The sequence below is a fragment of the Hipposideros armiger genome, unplaced genomic scaffold (genome assembly GCF_001890085.2).
Source record: "Hipposideros armiger isolate ML-2016 unplaced genomic scaffold, ASM189008v1 scaffold_57, whole genome shotgun sequence".
Taxonomy (NCBI): Eukaryota; Metazoa; Chordata; class Mammalia; order Chiroptera; family Hipposideridae; genus Hipposideros; species Hipposideros armiger.
In genome coordinates, this window is record NW_017731407.1 from 905,633 (window position 1) to 928,729 (window position 23,097).

General features: G+C 35.2%; 2 protein-coding genes across 3 annotated transcripts in view; one reads left to right on the forward strand and one right to left on the reverse strand.

Moving 5' to 3' along the window:
* The window catches only part of LYSMD3 (LysM domain containing 3), a 22,909-nt gene extending 16,578 nt beyond the window's left edge, over nt 1–6,331 (forward strand). For both annotated transcript variants that reach the window (XM_019641138.1, XM_019641139.1), the window contains exon 3: nt 4,748–6,331. In XM_019641138.1, the coding sequence (XP_019496683.1) occupies nt 4,748–5,413 (666 nt within the window). In that variant the 3' untranslated portion in view covers nt 5,414–6,331. The remainder of the gene's footprint in view (nt 1–4,747) is intronic.
* Nucleotides 6,332–7,857: 1,526 nt separating this feature from the next.
* The window catches only part of POLR3G (RNA polymerase III subunit G), a 46,056-nt gene continuing 30,816 nt past the window's right edge, over nt 7,858–23,097 (reverse strand). The window contains exons 6-9 of the mRNA XM_019641110.1: nt 21,429–21,511; nt 17,216–17,362; nt 9,442–12,097; nt 7,858–9,007 (exon numbers count right to left, since the gene is read on the reverse strand). Coding sequence (XP_019496655.1) covers nt 12,011–12,097; nt 17,216–17,362; nt 21,429–21,511 — 317 coding nt within the window. The 3' untranslated portion in view covers nt 7,858–9,007; nt 9,442–12,010. The remainder of the gene's footprint in view (nt 9,008–9,441; nt 12,098–17,215; nt 17,363–21,428; nt 21,512–23,097) is intronic.

A 23,097-nucleotide genomic window follows, 5' to 3' on the forward strand; every position in this document is an offset into this window, starting at 1 on the left:
TATAAATGGAATCATACAGTCTGTGGCCTTTATGTCTGGCTTCTTTCATTTAGCATAATGTTTTCAAGTTTCATCCATGCTGTAGCACATAGCAGTACTTTATGTATTTTTGTGGGGGGCTGAATAATATTGAGTTGTATGTGTACATCACATTTTGTTTATCCATTCACCTAGAGATGGAAATTTGGGTTGTATCTACCTTTTTGCTCCTATAATTAGTGCTGAAATGAATATTCATAGACAAGTTTTTGTTTGAACACCTGTTTTCAATTCTCTTGAGTATATACTTAGGAGTAGAATTGCTGGGTCATATGGTAATTCTATTTTTCACTTTTTGAAGACTGGCCAAACTGTTTTCCACAGCAGTTGCACCATTTTACATTCCCACTAGCAATGTATGATGGTTCCAATTCTCTGCATCCTCATCAACATTTGTTATTTTACATTTTTTAGAACTATGGCCAACCTAGTGGATAAAAAACGGCATCTCATTGTGGTTTTGACTTGTATTTCCCTAATGACTAATGATGTTGAGCTTCTTTTCATATGCTTGTTGGCTATTTGCATATCTTCTTTGGAGAAATATCTAAACAAGTGCTTGCCCATTTTTTGAGTGTCTTTTTGTAGTTGAGTTGTAAGAGTTCTTAATATATTCTGGATGCTAGACCAGATGTACAATTTAAAAATATTTTCTCCCACTCTATGAGGTGTCTTTTCACTCTCTTGATAGTGTCCTTGATGCCCAAAAGTTTTTAATTTTAATAAAGCCCACTTTATTTTTCTTTTGTTGCTTATGCTTTTGTGTCATATCTTAAAAAAACAAACAAAAAAAAAACATTGCCAAATCAAAGATCATGAGGGTTTACACCTATGTACTTTTCTAAGACTTTTATAGCCCTTATATTTAGGTCTTTTATCCATGTTGTGCTAATTTTCATATATAGTGTTCTTTGGTATATGGATATCCAGTTATCCCATCACTATTTGTTGAAGAAATTATTATTTTCTTGTAGAATGGTTTTCACACCTTTGTCAAAAATCAATTGACCATAGATGTATAGCTTTATTTCTAAACTCTCAATTCTACATATCTATCCTTATGCCAGTACCACATGTCTTGGTAAGTGTAGCTTTGTAGTAAGTTTTGAAATAGGGAAGTGTGAGTCCTCCAANGTGGTTGGCTCCCATTGTGGGGGCAGAATTTGGGTGGCATTACTGGAAAAAATACGTTGTCAGTGATGACCTACTCCATCCAACAAGTGGAAAAGTTCCGTTTGCAGTTAACAAAAAGGCAACACAGCACGCAGTTCTCCAGAAGAATAACCATTACACAACTCCTCAATTAGAGTCAAAAGTTAGAAGCAGTCTGGCAGTGGCTAAGAAAGAGGTTCTTTTCCACAGTTTGGAGTGTGACTAACCTGAACAGGAAACACTGGAGAGGGCTCAGTACGTAAGTAGCCAGTTCACTGAATTCAGTTTACTGAATTAAACCTGCACTGTTAATCATTCTCTGTGTCCCCAGGATGAAATCTTGGGTGGATCCCACATTTCACATGCATTTTCAAATATTAACAAATGGCCTCATTCTCAGATAGTGCAATGCAAAGCTTCACCTCCCCTTTATGCTTTGAGAGCTAGTTCTGTGCTTGCTTGAGCCTGATCCAGGTTATAAAGCCTACAGTGGGAAGGAGGGCATGGTCATTATTTCTCGATTCCTCTCAGCTCTTAAGACTTATCCCTTTTCGCTATGCTCTTTGATGTCTCCTTCGGGTTGGAAAGCAGGGAAATATATAGAGGTAAAGATTCTTTCCTAAATGAGTTCTTTAGAGATTCTCATCTGTGGGGATACCTAACACGGGCTGTGTTTCCCTGGGCAGGCCACTTCTGATCCCTAACTTTTGGTAGGACATTGCAGATCCTCTTGGTAGGTAGGGATCACTTCATTCCTCCAATTTAGACCCTTCAGTCATGCCCACAACTGGCCCTCAGAATATCACACTTTCCCTCTGACATTACTCTGACTGCAGGGCAGGGCCGAACTCACCTTTGACTTTTTCTGGATGAATCAGTGACCAGTGCCTCTGTCCCTTAAACTCTTTGTCAAATTCTCCAAGTGATTTTCTGACTCAATGCCACTTTTGCCTGGGGTTGGAGGTGACAGCTCTCTCCAAAGGAATTCTCACTACAGGCCTCAGGACCCATCTCCTGGCCTCCACTTACATACCCTGAAGGTAGGTGATGATTTAGGAATCACGAAATCAGTCTCTTCACAATGTAGTTAGTGGCTAATCTCGCAGATTCTGGAACCATCTGACTTCGGAACTCTGCTCTACTATTTATTAGCTATGTGACCCTAGACAAGATACTTACTCTCAGTGTCCTTATGTACAAAGTCCTGAAATCGGTAACAAATAAAAGCAATAGCTACAGCATAGGTTGTTTTAAAATTAAATGCATTAAGTACTTAGAAGAATGCCTAGTCACCAGTAATGAAGCAAACTAACATCATGTGCCTTCCTGATATGACGTGCTGCGAAGTATCCGATATCACCAATGTGGGATTCTTGCCCAAAGCATTTAACCTGAGTCTATTCATGCGAAAACAATCACACAAATCCAAATTGAGGTAGTCTGCAAACAACTGCAGTCTAGATTTTTAAAAGTTATCAAAGTCACATAATACCAAAAAATTTGGATGGGAGAACAGAGCTGGGAACTCTTCCAGATTAAAAGAAACTAAAGAGACATGACAACAAAATGCAATGCATGGGGCCGGCCGAGTGGCGCGATGGTTGAGAGCTCGCTTGGGATGCCAGAGGGCTCCGGTTCGGGTCCCACATATGAGGGCCAGTGACACTGCCCTCCACAGCTAAGATGCNGTTTGAGCCCCACTGAATAAAAACCCCTCAGTAAACCAGTTAGATCAGCATTTCTGAAAGTATGCACTCTGAATTTCAGTTGCCCAAGTTTGCAAAGGGTGAAAGGTTTGGTAATCAAACCGCACATGTGGAAACATTCTTAGAAGCACAATAAAAAATGAAAAGATGTAAGTACTACCATAAATAAACCAGTTTAAATTTGTTTAACTCACTGTTTTATAAATTTATTTGGTCACAGAAACTTTTTTTCCTATGTGATTTCCATTAATATTTTTCAAAATACACGCTTGGAAATTCTGTTCTAAAAAAGGAGGGAAGCCTGGCTATGAGTCTAAAATCAAAGTCAGATTAATGCCAACTGGGCAGTTAATGGAAAGAAACTTGTTTCTTTTGGATTTGGGATTCTTATGGCTTGGGGTTGTGCCTGTCTGTGTCATTACCTCCGGAGCTGCAGGAGTTACACAACTCTTGGCAATGCCATCTACACGGGAATCTATGTGAAGGATGACCCATGAAGTTGTTCCTACCAGTGAGGACCACATGAGAAAATATGTACGTACTTTGTTAAGGGTTTGAAAAACTGGGGAAGGTGTTGGAAAATTGAAAGGAGTAGTAAGTCCTTCTGAGGGTTACAAGCCTTATATCAGAAAATAACTTAAAATTGGAAGGCTGCAAGAGCTAGAAAGTTATCAGTACCATGGCTCCTGAGATGCAGTTTTCACGTCTTTCCAACCCTACACAAGACATCCANAGAGGGCAGTGTCACTGGCCCTCATATGTGGGATCCGAACCGGGGCCCTCTGGCGTCCCAAGCCAGCTCTTAACCAACGCGCCACTTGGCCGGCCTCCATTGTATAGTTTTAACAAGAGTATTGAAAAATGGTGGGGGAGGCTGGTGATGAATTGGAGAGGACCCAATAAAGAAGGTATTAGAATAACTCAAAAGAAGATGATCAGAGCTTAGACTAAACTATTTGTAAGGATAGAGGAGAAGCTGATAGAAATGTATTTGGAGAAATCACATGATGTACCAGCTGATTCCTTATTTAGAATGATGAATGATGAAAGGCAATTAGTTAAACATTAGAGGAGAGATGGCACTGGCCATATTAGAGGGAAAATTGATACAACACAGGGAGTTAAGATAATTAATGATAGACTAACCTTACCAAAAGATTTATCATTTAAGAAATACAGTATTTGGTGCTGTAATTCCACTTATAAATATCCAGTCATAGGAATTATTAAAAATATGCCAGTTATAAAACAGTAATAAGAAACAAAAAAGGCCATGGTTGCAATCCTAAATGCAACCAAGCAAGTTAGCATAACAGAAAAAATATAGGAATATTCAGAGAGATAACCTAAGGCAACAACTAAATCTTGGCAACCTAGTTCAGAAAGAGTATTAAGCAGTTATTAGAATATAACCAAGGAAAAGAACATTTAAAGAGAATAGGGTCAGGCTTTGGGGTTTGTCAATAAATCTTCACTTGCCTTAACAAAAAATAGTCTTGAGGTAGTAAAATGACAAATCACCCCTTATCTTTACTGTCTCATCTCCTGGTTACTCTTCAATCCTTTTTCCCTCCTACTGCCACGCAGACACTTCAAGGGAATTGGTTTTTCCAGCAAGAACTCTCAGCCTGCATCAGACATGATCAGTAATCTGCCATTGATCAAGTTCACCACTCTCCTAAAAAGGCTCTTTGACCTTGATTCTGCAGGTTTCTGACTTTCCTATTAATATTTAATAGTTAATATTTGCAGAGCTTACTATATATCACTATTCTAAATGTCTTTCATACATATTAATTCATTAATCTTTACAACAACCCTATATGTTGCTTTTTTTTTTTTTTTTACAGGTAGCAGATATCAAGAGAGTTAACAATCTCATCTGTGATCAAGACTTTTTTGCCCTTAGGGCTATCAAAATTCCAGTAAAAAAGTTTAGTTCATTGACTGAAACACTTTATCCTCCGAAAGGAAGACAGGCTTCACGTCCTTCATCTGTTCAATACGTTCCAGAACAACAGGAAATCCTGTCACATAATGATTCTCTTTCTTCCAGTGAGTCAGCTGGTAGCTTTTTAAAAGAAGTAGATCGAGACATAGAACAAATAGTAAAATGTACAGACACCAAAAGAGAAAACCTTAACGAGGTGGTGTCTGCCTTAACAGCACAACAAGTACATTTTGAACCGGATAACAAAAACATTCAACGTAAGGATCCTTATTATGGAGCAGACTGGGGAATAGGGTGGTGGACAGCGGTAGTGATAATGTTGATAGTAGGCATAATAACGCCAGTATTTTACTTGTTGTATTATGAAATTTTAGCTAAAGTGGATGTTAGTCACCATTCAACAGTGGATTCTTCACATTTGCATTCAGGAGTCACACCCCCATCACAGCAGAGAGAAATGGACAATGAAATTGCTCCAACTAAAGGAATGCCCTTTGGTCGACAAGATGATTATAAACTACATGGTCATGATTCTCAGTCACCTGCTGCTCAACACAAAACATAGCATTAGCTCATAACAATGTTTGTCATCACAGGTACATCTGGAATGTGGTGAATCAATTATATTCAATAACCACTTCAGAGGCAGAATTTAGGAAGTTTGAAGATGCTTTTGTTTTTCACTTTTGAGCCATCTACGAATGGATGGAGTATAAAACCCCTGCAGTTGCTGGTTATATTGAGAGCAGTAAACCCATATATCTGTTGTAACAATGCTTAAAGCAGAAATGAATTTAAATATGTATCTACTAAGAAGTTTTTAAGTTGGAAAATCCATCATTTTTCTTATTCAAGACTGGTTATGTTTAAATTTTATTTTTTAACTATTTTTGGTTTAAGGCTATTAATGTTAATAAGCAGAATAATGATAGCACCAGATATCTGCAACTGAAGAAAATTTACTACTGTGAACCATCAAAATAGTTGCAAAAAGTTTGATTCTAAAGTTATTTATGATAGCACATACTTAATACTCCATTTTGAAACTTTTTGAAAATAAATTTCGTACATATGCTATGAAAACATAAGTAGGAGCAGAAGTGGAAAAGTAATGTATAAAGTATGTAATAGAGACTAAGATGTAGACTAAATATTATTTTTAAAAGTCCTGAAAATAATGTGTATGGTTGGAAGTTGCCATTTAATCACTAGAACACTGGATTAGGTCAAGACCTAAAAGAAATCTTTGTCTCTTAAAGAAGGCTGCCTCTGCTTCTGTTTTTTAAGTGATTATATTCGCCTCTGATATTTGAAAGCACTTTTGTAATTCTTGATGAAAAGTGTTATACATGTACAGATTAGCATTATTGAGACAGTAATACTGTGATAAGCTGTTATGTTACACGTGGTAACATGCCTTAATTGCATTTAATGCCTTATATGTAATCTCAGTTTTAGAATTAAAGTTAGGAATTATTTCAAATGCTTCAGTTGGATTCATAACAGGCTGTATAAATTTATCTCCACCTTCACTATCAAGCACAAATTAATGGGGTCAAATTTTCATTGCCTCTGAGGTCTGTTGCAGAATATGGTTCATTAAGCAAAAGCAGGAATATAGAGACCTTTTGCATTAGCAAGAACAGGCACATTGCTGTTTTTAATTGAATCCTTAACCTCTCTTTTTCAAAGAGAAAGTGTCCAACAAACCTTTTTTTCCCCTGAATTAGAGCATAAAATTGGGGACAGAGGCCAAAGATGTATGGATTGGTCGAAAGGGCTTGATAGTGCCACTTTTTAAGACCTATGGATCTGCTAGATAAGCATTTGCATATTGATCCCATCATTTAATTTTTAATATGTTTTTAAAAATGTAACCAAAATGATTCATTAGAAGCAAAATTTGGTACAGTCTGGTTTGCATTTTTATGTATAATAAAGTGTGTACCCTAAGATCCATAATACCACCTAATTTTCTGGGCATTATTTCCTAATTTTAATGTTTCAATTTTTGACCAATCATTTGTATTTCAGGCTCCAAGCTTGATAGAGTGTGGGGTGAATGTACCTTCAGTAGCAAAGTTTCCTAAAATGACAGGACAGAGAAGTCAAACATTAAAACCTCTGCATATATTGGAGGAACTTGGACAATTACCAAAAAGTGTTAATATGGAAGTTGCAGCAAATTGATTTTTGAGTAACTTTTAGTTTAAAATTTAAAACATTGTTTTAATGTGCCTTGGGCATCTTGAAAAGAGGAATATGATCTCTCTAATTTATGCTCAGTGTTAACTTGGTCAGTTTACATTGTATTTATTACGCCTGCTGAAAAATCAAGTTTTAGCGAAGAAAATACAGATTATTCTAGGGTAGAATGGGCTGTATGGCCTTTGAAGAACTTTGTTTACATCAAATTGATGAAATTATGGAAAGCAGTGATTCCTTTTTGCTAGTGGTACTTTGAAATTGTGATAGAGGTCTGATTTCCAGGATATGTAACTTATTTTTAAAGTAGTGAGGTGTACTATGTACTTGCTGATTAAAAACCATTTCTGTCTTGGAGGATGTCCTATTCCTTGAAGGAAATATTACATCCTTATACACAGGCAGTTTCCTTGTTTTGTATATTTGAATTACACATTTTAATTGAATATAATTTGAATTATATATAATTCTATATGTTATATATAGAATTAGATTCTAGTCATTTTTAAAAGAAAAAAATTCCTAAGCATTTAATAGATACAGAATAATTTTAGCTTTTGAAAAGTACTAATATACATCAAAATTTGTAGCAAATGCAGGTTACTTTGTAAAACTTAATAAAATAAATGTGATTGACATTGTGAATTTTAATTGTATCAAAACCCTTATTTAAAACTTTGAGGCTTCACATTAGAAGATAAATATATGTATAATATACATAAAAGTAACAACTGTATATGATTCATTATATTTTGTTCACTTAAAAAATTGGAGTTGTGAAGAAAACTCAGCTATTTTTAGGGGTTTTTTTTAAGTCTGGGTACAATGGTTAAGGTTGTTTTTAACTAATGGATGCCATTTAATATATACTGATTATAGTCTGCTGGCCACATAAAGAATTAGAAGACTGTAATGTTAAATTAACTTCTCCAGAGGCCTTGTTTCTTAAAGGTTTTCTTTTTCTGGACTCTACTTGCTGTTTAGTGGCCTGAAGAGTTTTTTAAATAAACCACTACTTAGTAATTGGTTCTTTTTAAAGATATCTACTTCTGAAATTACCTACTTGGGAATATGAAGGATACAGTTAGTTTTAGAAATATGAAGCAAGGATCCAGTCAGTGTTGTAGGGTAAAAGTGGAGTTTTTAGAAGTATTTATTTAAATGGTGCATTATGATGGAAATCATTCTTATTTTGAATTACAACAATATTGCTCAGGAAGTAAGTATTTTTTTCCAAGTATGTGCATATTGCACTGTTAGATCATAGAAATATCTGCATTATATAATTCTTTTTACATGCAAATACTATAAAGCTTTTGTATAATGTATTTTATACGAATGCAGAATGGAATTGTAGAACATTGTTAGCATGTACATCTGTAAAACTGGTTTTTAAAACTTTTTGCCCCTTATATTTTAAAAGATCTTCAGAATGAAATAAAGTTTCTATTTTATTATTCAATCTAAAATGGAAGCTGGTGAATTTAATTGAATAAAGTAAAACCTTTTCTTTCAAATTATTTGATATATACTATGTTAAGATAGATCAAATTGTCATCCCCCTTGTTATGCTGAAACAAAATTCACTGGATTATTTATAGGATGAAATGGAATAAAAACTAATTTCAGATGAATGTTCTTTGGGGGATCTTGGATCTCATGGAAGAAGACCTTATAAGGCAAGGTCCCAGTCTTAGCAAGTTGTGGATCAGTCATAGAACAATATGCTCTATTTATATGTAAATTTTATTATAAAACATTTCTTCCAGAATATTCATTTTCAAACATTACCTACTGTAGCAAAAAAGAAAGTTATTTGGAGCTTTTATTTAATGGAGGAATTTATAGTGTAATTTTTTTTTTCATTTTTAAAGTCACCTTGATCTCAAAATTGTGATTTTTTTTTAATACAGTTTTTACTACAGAGCTTTTAACCATACATAGTAAGACAAACCTTGACACTTTTTAAAGATTTTTTATTGGGGTAGTGGGGGGAAGGGAACAGTGCTGGGGAATTGGGGGAAGGGGAACAGACAAATTGCTTTCGTTTTGTTCTTCAGTCTAGTTGTGAAGGACGTTGCTTCACTGACCCAAGTTGGCACCATCATTGCGCTCTTCCCGGGCGAGGCAGATCAGTCGCCGGCTTCTGGACGGCCGCTCACGCTGGCTGCTGGCTACATATGGTAGCCCATGGCAACCTACTGCCACAGGGGCTGCAGCCTACGCCGTCGCCGGCGACTCAGGGCAGCCCAGCTCCAGGTTGAGCTGTTGTTCAGCATCTTAGCTGAAGAGGGCAGTGTCACTGGCCCTCATATGTGGGATCCGAACCAGGGCCCTCTGGCGTCCCAAGCCAGTTCTTAACCATCGCGCCACTCGGCCGGCCCAAACCTTGACACTTTTGAGGTAGTGGGGAAAGAAAGATGAGCATCCTCTGAATTTGTTAGCATTCTCTAGTATCCAGTGTCAGTCCATGATACCAATGATCCCAATAATATTATACTGTGTGCCAAATCTCTTTATCACTTGAACCACCTAGAGTTTTGTTAGTGGTGGTGGTAGTTCAAGAGTATTTGATACGGGCATCGCTGCTTAGTACAGTTATTTTACCAGGTAAAATCTGCATTAGTTTCTCTAATATATTTAAGTAGGTTCAAAGTAAAACATCTTACAACAGGACACAATTTTGTAAGAACTTAATGTGTAAACAATACAAAAATAAGCATCATAGCAACAAAACAGTCTTGCTTGTTATATAGCAATTTTAAAGACACTTCACCAACAAATACTTTTTTATATATAAGAGATTATCTTTGCATTAAAGTTTACCTTCCCATGGAATAACTTCAGTCTCTGAGATTGTAAGCCACAAAAACAAGATTCATGCTGGCACAAGCAACCTGCAAATACTTCTTGTCTGTTCTCACAATTAGTCTAAAGTTGTAGAGATTTTCCAAAGGGGAAGACGGTGCACTTAGGGAGATGGCTGGGGCTTCCCAGAGCAAATCCCTGCCCAAATGGCTGTCTTACCATCTTGCAGGACTAAAACGGTGGAGACAGACTGAAAGCTAGGAAAAAAAAAAAACCTATATCTTTGGTCTATCTGCCCTTTTCAAGCAATTATCAGATTTCCAATAAGGCAAGTAAACAACCACAGAAATAAGACATAAATGGTATTTGGCTAATAAGAAGGTGAGAGCATAAAACAGCTATGTTAATTATCAATCCTCGATGACTATTTGCTCACTACAACCCAAACTTTAAGTGAGGTTTTCACTCTAAGTACAGTAGATTGCTGCTTTAAAGTAGACCTATTCATGTTTTCCATTTTGAATTGTAAAAATTTTTATAAGCTCCTTTAAACAAATAATTCACGTATGATCAACATAACACTGAACTATTACAATTTTAAGTGATCTTTGTTCCTGAGAAAGCCATGTTATAAAATGGCTAAAGACTAAATCTTGTATTCCCACCAGAATACAAGATGGGAAATTGGATTACAAATAATTTTCTGAGGAAAACATGTTTCTCAAAATAGTGTTTTTGATCCCTTTACAAGCTACAGTTTTTTAGAGGACGAGACCAAATTTAAATTGTGTGATCATTGTTATATGCTAAGAGAATGAATACATACAGTAGTAAATTTAGGTTGGTATTTAAACAATTTTTATAGGAAATGGTTTACAAGTGAAGAAATTAAGGCCCCCCCAAAAAACTTAACCAAGCTCAATTTCAAGGTTGAGTTTAACAGTAAAGGTAGAAATAGAATCTGTGGTTCTTGTTCTTAGGTTAGGAGGTAACAGGTGATACTGTCCCAAAAGGGAAAAATAAATTTATTTCTTTTGGTGAATATTAATAAATCATTTTTTGGAATATATGAATTCCCTTCCAAATCTTTGGTTATTTGTGAGTCTTTAGAGGCTAAATTTTTAGGTACCTCCCCCCCACAAATATAAAAAGTCAGGGAAGCTAGTTTTTAATTAAAAAAGAAAAGATTAATCTTAATTTCAGAACGACCTGAGTTTAATTCTGCACTGTTATATAAATCAACTGGATAGTGATGAGTCTTTGAAATATAATAGAGGCCATTACACCTTACAGATTTCACACATGTATTCGTCAGTGAGATTTATATAATTAGAACTTACTCCACCTTTTGTAAAGTATAAATTTAAATCAGATGTCTCAGTCTAATTTTTCATAAGCCCAACTATTTGAAGGTACAAACTTATTATGGTGGAATGATGATTAACTCATATATTGTATAGTATGAATGAAGTTAGCCCCCAATTCAAGTATTTTTAATATTCATCTCAGGTTTTTGTACTGGCTGAGATGTGAGCTGTGAAATTTACATAGCTCCAATTGGCATCTTTCCCTGTGTGTGTGTGTTTTCAATCACAAAACTTCCAATCTCATATGTACTTGTAAGAGCTCAGGTAGATTTATGTAGTCATAATGTAGTAGCACAGAACATACCATGTAAAAGCTAAAAAGTAAAATTATTTTCAAGTTTCTTCATTTTTAAAGTGCTGCATGTGCAGTATTAAATCAGCTTTCAGATTACAGAAATCCATTGTGATGACTAGTGATAGTTTTACAAAAGATCAGCAGTTAAACAATAATCTGTTCAAGTATGAATACATACATTAAAAGATGCAAAAACTCTTTAGGCACATTCTAATCCAAATAATACCCTCCCAAAAAACAAAATTTGCTTGAATACTTAACAGGGTAACAGGTGTTGAGAAGGAATGTCAGAATGTCAGAGACTAACTGGTAAGATAAGTGGTATGTAAACTCAAAGTGGTTCTGAATATTTTGGTAACAAATGTTTGTCCAACAAAACAGGAACAAAAATAAAATACTTACTCATTCCTTATCAGAAATAGGAAAGAAGTCTATCCAAATGTTCCGAAGCCGTGTCATAAAAATGTTTTTTTGAGAAATGTCATAGCTAGTAAGTTGCTTCATCCATGTTGTCGTCACTGCCTGCACCAAAATCATCTCCATCTTCAAAGTATGAATTTATGTAGTCATTTTCCTAAGAGAAATGATACAATGCTCAGTAAATATCAAAATGAATAAGCAGTAACATGATTATTAAGGAACAATGTTGTCCCTCTAAGTTTATAAATACCAAATTTAGGTAATAAAATACACCAGGCTTAAAAAAAAGTCTGTTATGTCTAATGCTTAGAAAACACATTAGCTTTCACTCACATCTATCTACCTGTGCTTTTTTCCCCAAGAGCACCACTCGCTCCTATTCTCTGTCACCAACTAGTTAAGAGAACACAAAGGGATGCCTATTACAAGAGACATCTAATTCATTACATCTTAGTGGGCTGATACATGGTTTAGCTAAACCACTGAACACTTACTCCAAAAAAATGAACACTTGATAAATAAAGCCAATTTACCTCAACGTTAGATTAATCCAGAACTAAGGTTTTCAGTCACAATGCACAACAAGCATAAGTAGAGATATGTTTGCTTCCTATCAAAAAAAGGCCTCAAGATACCAAATCAAACCTAGAGAATGCCGTATTACATTCCATCCAGGGCCCCTCAATTTCCTTGAGGTTAAGGGGTTAAGCTCCTGAGACTATTCCAATTCTTATGGCAAAGTAAGACTATTATTCATGTAAATGACTCCAGATATCTGTGCTTTCTATCAAAAATTTAACCCATTTTAGATATTGATTAAAAGAAATTTAAGAGCATTATGAACTAACATCAGTGTATGGGCTATATTTGGATTCTGATTGGAACAAATTTTTTTGAGACAAATGAAAAAATTTGAACACTGGCTTAATATTTGATGATATTAAGGAATTATATTTCATTATGTTAAGTATAATAATGACATTGTGATGTTGTTAAAGAACCCTCATTTTTGAGTACCTATGGATGAAATGATACAATACTTAGGCTTTGCTTTACAATAATCCAAGGAAGTGAGGGGAAAGAAGTGGATTGGCTAAACGAGTGAGTGATTACATGATTGGCTATGGATTGATCATTGTTAAAGATGAGTGATAAGTCTATGGGTGTTTCATAGTCACAAGATTTTTGTACATGATTGAAATTAGCCACAATAACCTCCACATCTCTACTATCTACAGCAGGAATTATGATAGAGTAACAAATAGAGGTGATTTCCAAAAGAAAGTCTCCTGGATGTCAGTTTATTTAATGCATGGTGGGATTATACATATAAATTTATATAACTAAAGCAAGAAAGGTAACATATTATTCAGATAACTCTTTCATTACTTTGTCTTCCCTAAACAATAAGTTTCTGTATCCAGCTAAGACCCTTACCATTTCCAGGAAGTTGGCCTGGCTTCTCTGGTGCCAAGAAATCCAACAATGTCCGGAAACCAGCTGAAGCCTGAGGCCGATGTACAGGGGGGGCACGGTATGGCTGAGAGTTCAGCTGAAGCCACTGTATAAATGAGATCTTGGCAAGGACACTTATGTGGGAAGATAAGCAAGCCATTTTGTACATAAAAGTGGCAATGAGTAAGGAAGGGATGGATTCTCTACTGTTCCAAGCTAAGCATGTGCCACTTGTGTTTTGGACACAAGCACCTCCAAGTATGTTCAGTGATTCACATTAGGTAATTTTATGATGCTAGTAATGTTGATACAGGTATAAAGTGGGAACCTGTTCAAACAGATGGCTGAAATGGTTCTTGGGTTTCGTTTGAGCCTTCGCTTTTTTCTTTAATTACAGTATTCAAAAGATTGAGTAACGAAGAAAAAAGTCTGTATTTCCTCAGTTTACATACGTAGTATTACATATAGATAATATGCTCCATTTTATTCTTCAATATAAAATGCTTATCAAATCCTCAGTACTTCAGGTAAGTTAATAAGCATGAATTTTTCATTAATTAATTGCTAAAAAAGAGCAAAGAAGGTAACTTTAATAGACAGCCTTTAACTGAACTCCTGTTTCCATCCTTCACCTGGCCTCCCACTCAGAACATATATCTATTAAACTGGAAAGTACTTTGTTTCCTGATGTTTGCTGTCCTCGTTAGGGAAGATCTTAATTTCAACACACCTCAAATCAAACAGATTATAAAAAACATTCCAAAAGCCAATATTGTCTAGAGTAATGGTCAATGCCCACTCAAAGCTAATAGCATGCCACCATCATCAAGGCCAATTGTGACAACCAAAAATGGCTCCAGACATTACCAAATATCCTTTGGAGGGCAAAATCACCAATCGAGAACCTCTGGTTTATAGTAACAAGTTTTCAAACATGATCCAACCCTGGCTCCTTCCAATCCAGGCAACTGACCTTGGATGATCATACTATCCCACTGCTTAAAACTCTTCAATGGCTCCCCAAAGCACTTAGGATAAAGCCACATTTCTCAGTCTGGCATTCAAGACCCTTCATTCATCTCTTCACGTACCCCACTTACACTCTCTAGTACAGCCATATTGCTTTATCTGGTCAACTATACTCTTATGCCACTCTCATCACCACCAAGCCTTCTCCATGTTTTTTCCTCTATCTGGGAGTCTCCTCCACTCCATTTCTCATCTTGATCTGATCTGATTAACTCCAGATCTCATAAATTGTCTTTTTAAAGGTATTTCCTTTGACATCCCTAAAATGGAGTTTGGTGCCTCTCTTACATGTTCCTATAGCATCCTGCACTACTACATCATAGCATTATTCACGGTATCATAACTGTCTCCATTCTTGTCTGCCTCCAACTAGACCTAAGTCCTGAGGGGAGCTGTATCTTGATATTCCCCTTGCCTTGTATAATTCCAATCATACACTTAGTGTACAATCACTCCAGGGTGAATGAAAAAGAATTGAGCATTATAGTCCTAAGTTTATAGGGTAACTAAAACTTTGGATAAGGATTCAATCAATCAGAGAGATTGTAGAGACAAAAAGAAGACCAAGGGAAGAACTCTGAAGAATACTGACATTTAAAGACTAAAAAGAAGAACTCGAAAGAGATCATGAAAAGGTACCAGAAGTAGAAGAAAAACAAGAAGAGTCATAAAAACCAAGAGAAGCAACCATGTTTGTCTACATGTTGGCACCCAGCACAACGCCTGGAAGATAGTAGATGCCTATAAATTGCCTTAAATTGTTAATGTAAATAAAGGAAACATTTTAATAATGAAGCTGTGAGCAATGATAAGTGTTGCAGAAAAGCCAAGTGAAACAAAGACTAAACTTTATCTGCTGATGAATTTGGTGGCAATTTTAGTTAACGTAGGTACAGATCAGATTAAAATGAGCTAAAAAGGAGGAACGGGAGAAGTGAGCAAGTGATGACAGCTAATGAGCTCTCCAAGAGATAGTAGGAGAGTGCAGGAGGAATATGGGGAACAGATTTTACAATGGGAGATGAACATGTTTAATGCATAAACAGATGAGATGGGTAGAAACAAAGGTTGAAAATTTGTAAAGGGAAATGATATGAGGATTATTGTTCCCAAAACGGGCAGAACAATGAGTTTCAAATAGGATAAAGGACATTTCTTCCACGGATAAAAAAAAAGAGGAAAGGGAAGACATTTAGTTTGAAGGCAGAGGACATGAAACTAAGGGGTTTTTTCTTGAAGGCTCTATTTTCTAGATGAAGGTGCTATTATCTGCTAAAAGTGAAAGGAAAGGTAGTCAAGGAGAGGGACTAAAAAGAAAAGATAACCTGAAATACTTGCTATGGAGACCTAACTTGACAAAAGAAACAGGAAAGATATTAGCCAGCAAAATGGGGCTTCTGTTTTTTTAGTGGCATCAGTTTTTGTGATTCCTCAGAAAAACTCAACAGGCAGGTTTGGAGGGGAAAAGAGGGAGACAATGGGACTAATCAAAGGTTGACTAGGTCTAGAGTATGTTCCAGGAGACCAAGGGACAAAGGCAATGGCAAGAATGAAGTCGAAGGGTGAGCAAGGATCAGGGCTCCTAGGGAAGGGAATTAAGACAGGAACCAATAAAGTGGAAATAGAGGATCAGAGGGTCTAGCAGGCTGAATCATGTCAAGTACAGGAATAAAACAAGTGAACGATCTGGAAAATAAAACTGGAGACAAATGTGATATGTTTAATTTTAAAATGTTTAGAGTTAAAATTTATTTGGAAGAATAAACAGAATACTCAGGAAAATCCTGAAAAAGAAGGGTAATATGCCCTAAAATCAATAACAAATAATCAGATGTGTCTATTCATTGGAACAGCTTAGTGATGGTTCAGAAATAGATCAATGGATCAGAGTCCAGAAATACCTCTAAATAGATATGGAAATCTAACAGTTGATAAAAGGGAATTTCAAATCTATGCAGAAAGCCAATTATGTAATAAATGGGGCTAACAGCTGCCTAGCCATTTGGAAACAGATAAAAACGGGTCTGTATCTCTCCCTTTATACCAATATAAATTGCAAAAGAATCTGACATTTAATGCAAAAGAATTAACGCATATAATAAAGGTTTCATAGCTGGAGCAGTTTCAGGTGAAGAAAGATTCAGAGTGTGGTGTGAGAAGCTGAAACGGAGTGAAGACAAATGTCACTGGAATGGAGAATAAACTCAGCTGAGGGTATACACAAGGTGTCTACAAAGTCCCAAGAGGACCAACAAAATTACTGTGCTCAATCATAATTTTGATCAACTCCAGCTTATTTTGAAATGCACCGTTTCTAAAAGTTGGAAATCCAAAATCAAAAACACTGAGCCCTGATCATTCAGACATTTGAGGATGGATAATAAATGTTCGGGTCGTGTCCACATGCACTTCAGGATTTGAAACACGATGTGTTGCAGGGATCCCCCCTCAGACCTACATGACTAAGCCCTTAATGACTGACTTAAAATTTTATGTCCATAAATCTTAATTAATGTGATCAACTTCCTTAACTTGTGGATTTCCACTTACAAAGTTGCCTATCAAGTTACTGTTCCCTCCTGTATTCAATTTGGCGTCATTATAACTTCAATGCTATAATAATTCTCTTGATACAGAGGACTTACGCCAATGATAACAATATGCCCTCGGTTCCCATTAAGTTAGTTTTTGTTTGTTTATTCATTTTAATCTACACCAAATATCTGATTCCTCATTAGATAATCCTTAAGCTTAGTAACTTTGTTACCCTTCCAAAATAGACCGTTACCTCTTCTTGCTCTTCTTCGTCATATTCCTCTTGTTCTGCACCATCATCTTCCTCATCGTCATCACCTTCTTTACTTTTCTCTTTGCTTCCTTCTTTCTCTTCATTTTCCTCATCCGATTTTTCACCATCACTTCTCTTTTCCAATTCCTGGTATAAGTGAGCTTCATTAACTTATATGGAAACCACTAGACTTTGACTTCCCTGCTCAGCCTCACGAGAACACAGAACCCTATCACCTCATTCAGTTCGTCCCTGACCAACACCTCCAGACCATCACATACGAAATTTTGAGCTAACTCAAGAAAGGAGGAATTCGTTGTCCTATTTTGACACTAGTATTTTCTTTGATTTTGTTACTTCATAATTGAGTCTCAGGTAATGCTGGGGTACCAGCTCAGTGCTTTATTTTTATGATTTCTATCCTACCTCCTTCTAAAATATTGAATTGATTCAGTGTATGGAGAAGAACTTTCCTAGTGGTGTTTTGTTTTCCTCCTAAACATAAAAGGAGAAAAGAGACTGTAATGGCACTATTTCAAAATGTCTACGTTTTATCAGTGGAATTTTGTCAGTTTGTCAGTGGAATTATTTAAAACAGTATCAAGTCATATTGGGGTGAATTATCCTATTTACAGATTATCCTGTCCTTGTTTCTTTTCTCTCTCATTATTTACTTCCCATTTCCAGGAATTCTGCATGTTAACATACCAGGCAGATTGAGAAAAAAGAAAGATTAAAACTCAAACCACAGTCAACATTAGCACTTATTAACAACTCTACGAAAGGAGGCAAAGGAGAGATGCAGCATTAGAAAAGCTTTGATTGCCTGATGGTTCTACTTATTTACCCTGTCAAATTCACTACACTACCTCCTCATAACACACAGGCTTAACTTTAATACATCTTTACATTCCTATTATGACTACCAACAATATTTTTCATTTGATAAAAAGTGACCTGTTTTCATTGCTGTCACTATTCATTCACTAAATTGTTCTGCACTTAATTTGCACAGGTGATAGAATTTCACAAGTTTTCTAGGAAGTGGGTGCAGCAATAATTCCACATATTAATATTCATAATTAAGGCATCAGATCACTTTGGCTAAGATGTGAATATCTTTAAATAGTAATCAAAACACTAATTCATAAATCTGCAAATACTCCATCCTATTATAAGATATTTGCTTTGTAGATTACATATAGAGATGAAACACATTTTATATTTGGAGTGACTACAATTTAGCTATTACTTTATTGGTTCTAAAATATTTATTTCTAAAAATTCCTTTAACTACATTCAAATTTGAATTTAAGGAAATCAAAATAAAAAGACTATATCAGATAAGCTCAGTTTCTAATCAAAATTCAAATGCCACTTTTCCTCTCACCACCTCACCCTACTCAGGCAGAACAAACGCAACCAAGAAAATTATCTTCATACTGTCCCCAAGCTGCCTTATATGAGTATTACTATAATATAATGAATGCAATTTTTCCAACTGGTAATCCCTTTGGAAAACTACAAGTAAACAAACAGTGTTTATAGATCTTTTGAAGTGTTAGAAATGCACACATACGCACACACAATGCTGTTATGTTAATGCTAATTAATATATAGATCTTTTTCCTTTTCTATTTTAATCAAACCATAGTAAAAAAGGCCATAAGTTTGGGTAGTTAAAAGGGAACTGTAGTGCTACATTTATTCAACTCTGTGCAACGTATACTCTTTTATCTGAAAATTCATGCTCTTAGCTATTATTTCATAATTAACAATGGAATTATTTAAACCAGCTATGTTAAAATATTTTTTAAATATAGAATTCATTCCATGCTACACAGGGACTAGGAAGTTTTCATTCCCATTTTGTCATCTCAAATACTACTAAATAAATAACCTCAAGTTTATTTCTACCACATAAACCTAAATCAAACCCATAAAATATCTAATCAGTTAACAAATTTAAAAAAATGATCTCAGAGCCACACACACTGTCTCATTACTTCATTCCTTTTTGTGTTAAGCTACTAGTTTGGTTCACCTACTTAGTAGTCTCCATTTTCTTTTCTGTAAGAGTAACTATTTACCCATACTACGTTACATATTTGTGTGTTTTAAGAATAATGTGAATAAGCCGTCCAGATGGCTCAGTGGATAGAGCATGAGCGCTTAACAGCAAGATTGCCGGTTCAACTACCGCATAAAAAAATTTTTTTTTTAAAGAATAATGTGAATAATATAATAAGAAAATACTTTAAAAACAGTCAGTTTATGGACAAGGAACAGTTCTATTAGGTTGTTGGAAAAGTCATGACGTATTTTTCTATTTTTTCGTTGCAAAAATGCGTCATGACTTTTCCAACAACCCAATAGTTTAACTACTATATGGTCACCCTATTATAGAGAGAGCCTCCTGTATGTCACATAGAAATAGGAAGCTCAAATATTAGTTGACTGCTATCTGGTTCTTCACACATTAATTTTGAGATTTGAGTGTATGTCACTCCCTATCCATCCACAGTTTTACAATAAAATGTGCACCTGCTTTTGCTGAAGAATGAACAATAGCAGAGTCATCTGGAAGCTAATTTTGCTCTATTAAAACTGCTAACTCATTGAGATTTCTAGATTTAAAACTCCAGTTTTAACAATGTTTATACTAAAAAGGGTGTTTATATGTAGGGAATAAGGAAACAAATTTGTTCTGATGAGAAAGCACATTCAGGCGTCCAGATCAATCTTCCTTACAGCACATGTCATCTTACCGACTTCTTTCCAGGAAGCTTTAAGAACAGTCAGAAACTGTGATCAGTCAATACAAATTGGCTAGGTCTGCAAGCCTATCCATCATTCCACCAGCTAAACCTGACAGTTAACACTATTCCTTCAATAACTCTCTTGGCTTTATTTTTAGACACGTTATCTCCAGCTCAAGTACTGGTCAAAAAATAAAACAACAAAAATATGAGTTTCTGTTACCACATAACTGTGCCAAATTGGCCAGGCAAGTAAAAGTTTTAAAGCTTTGACTTCCTCATCTGTAAGTAAGGAATAATTATACCTATCTCTCTTTGTTGTACTGGAGTATTAAGCACAGAATGAATGTAAATAGTTCATCAAAGAACCTGGTAAATAGTAAGTTCTCAATAAGAACTAGCTGCTATCATCATCATCATCATCACCACCAATGCAATAATAGTAGGAATAAACTGTATACCCTCCACGGAGAGTGATCTGTTAATATTTATCCATATTATATAATACATATAACAACTGTCCCAACAAATCCACTTCTAGAAATCTTAGAAATCTACCCTACGTGTGGGAAATGACATACTTAACATGAAATCATAGCAGCATTGTTTATAATAGTGAAACACTAGATGAAATATAACGTCCACCTGTAGGGTATTGATCAAATTAAATTATGGTTCATTGTTACAGTGCAGCTAAAAAAAAAGAAAAGAAAGAATGAGGCAACTCTATACAGACTGACTTTGAACCGTTTCCAAAATATTTTAAGTGATAAAATGAAAATGCAAAAGAGTATACATGCTACTTTTGTCATTTAAACAAACAAACAAAATAATCTGTATTTCCTATGCACAAAATATTTCTGGATGGTCATATAAAAAACTGGTAACATTGGTTGTCTACAGGAAGGGAAGTAGATGGCTAGGGACCAGAATGGGAGAACAAATTTTCAGTTTATTAACATCTTGAATTTTACATCTTTTTGGTTTTGAAATGTTAAAAATAAGAAGATTTAAAAATGAGCTCCATAAGATACAGTTTTCCCTCAATAGAATCTTCTGCACTTAACATGAGACAGAAAAATAAAAAGCATTAAGAAAGTACATATATAACAATAGGAGAAAAACTGAGAGGTTTTTAGAAGAAATACGTTTTAGGTATGTAACTCTTTCATGCTTCTTTCCCACACATAATTCAAATGCAAGGGGAAAATAAAGAGAGTGGAAAAGGAATCAGGTGATAGGAGGTGAGGCAAGCTGACAGGTGAGTGGGAGAGAAGGAAAGGATGGAACCCCCATATCTCCCAGCCAAAAACGTTCAATCCAGTTACCTGTGTGCTGGGCTCGGTTCTGCCAAAGCCAGGTTATTAAAAAGAGAGAAGGCGGAGAGGCTGAAGAAAACAAAAGGAGGTACGACATATTTTCAGTTTGCTCTTATAAGAAGAAGAAAACCTTACCTCGATCTTTTTCAATACATCAGCAGTATTAGTGAGTGAAGTGTCTTTGTTGGTATCTTTTGCCTTTTTGAGTTTTGGGCCTGCTGAAGTAAAACCACTGTTAACACATTTTCCTATAATAGCAACTGTGCATTATATTTCTTTGCCTTTTAATATGCTATCTAGCATAGTGATATGTCATACCAGGCAGTCACATAATTTGCAGACTGAATTAATTTTCTTAAAGAAGAAGCAAAATAAATCAGCACATCTTATCAATTTTCAGTGATGAGGAGTAAATGATAATCACTGAATAGGATATTTTTTAAGACTGCAACCAGGTATCTTTAATTTAGAGTACTGAAAATCTGTACTGGCAATTAATGCCATTCAGGCCAAAATGGTTACCTCTGGTAGAATCACTACAGGACCAGTGAAAAGCTCTCACAAATGATCATTGGCACTGGCTTCCTGTTCACTGATCTGGACACTTTATTTTAACTGGGGAAATTTTACCAGTTTTGGAAAATTTAAAAAAAGTGCAAAATAACTATGCATTTGCCAATGGTTAAAGAGATGAAAAAGAGGTATATTCCGTGCTCCACAACATTTGAAATGAAGATTAAAATGGTTAAAATGAACACACCCAATGTATGAGTCTGGAAACTCAAAGCAATATGATAAATACAATGTTTTAATGGCCTTGTGGTAAGTTTTTAAGCCCTATTAAAAATATGACATGTTGAGGCTATTCTTAAACTGCAGGGACTAGAAAATTATTCCACATATAGATTATGCCAATCAGTTACCAAAAGCATAATGATATGTTACAAAATTGTCCCTTCATGATACAAAAAAATGTATTATAGTTCTTTCTTCAAATCAAACTAAAGACATACAAATTACTTGGTAACAGAAGAAAACGCGGCTCAGAAAGATGAAAGATGTAATTTTGTTAAAGACTAACATTTAAACTACAGGAGACATTTTTAGATTGTGGTGGATGACCCATAACTAATGGAATTATAATTTATTGTGTTATTCCAAATTGCCCCTTGGGGAGTCACCAAGCTCAGAGCTCCCAAACATATATTAGTGAGGTTTTACTCAAACAAAACTAATGGTTAGGTTTAATGATGGGTAACTTTCTCTGGACCCCTTGAGGGCAAAGACTGTTTAATTTGAACTGCAGCACATAAAATACTATACTAACATAAATGAACAAGATCTCAATATATTTTATAATATTGATGCCAGATAACATTAGCTAAGAATGTAATTTACTCACACCATTAAGTCTTTTTCTCTAAGGATCTTTTACCAAATTATTTAATTTTTAAAAGACATAAGTCTGTTAAGTGGATATTTTAGAACACAGTCAGGTAAATAAACATATTAAAATTTACTAATCTCTTATCCAAGAAAGTAAGTTGCATATTCAAGTCCACTCAGCATCCTTTGCTGCTTATCATTTTGGTTTTATATGCCTAATCCTTCTATGTATGTATAACTGAGAGAGAAGTGGCAACTTACCAAAATTTGTTAAAAAACTATTTAAATCCCAAAACATTAACATGAATTATTTTTCCATCTTTGGCCTAATATATGCATATATTTGAATTTTTGTTTCTTTTAACACTTGCCAGGAGGTGGTTCTCCAAGAAACAAACTTTTCAGCCTTTGGTTCTTT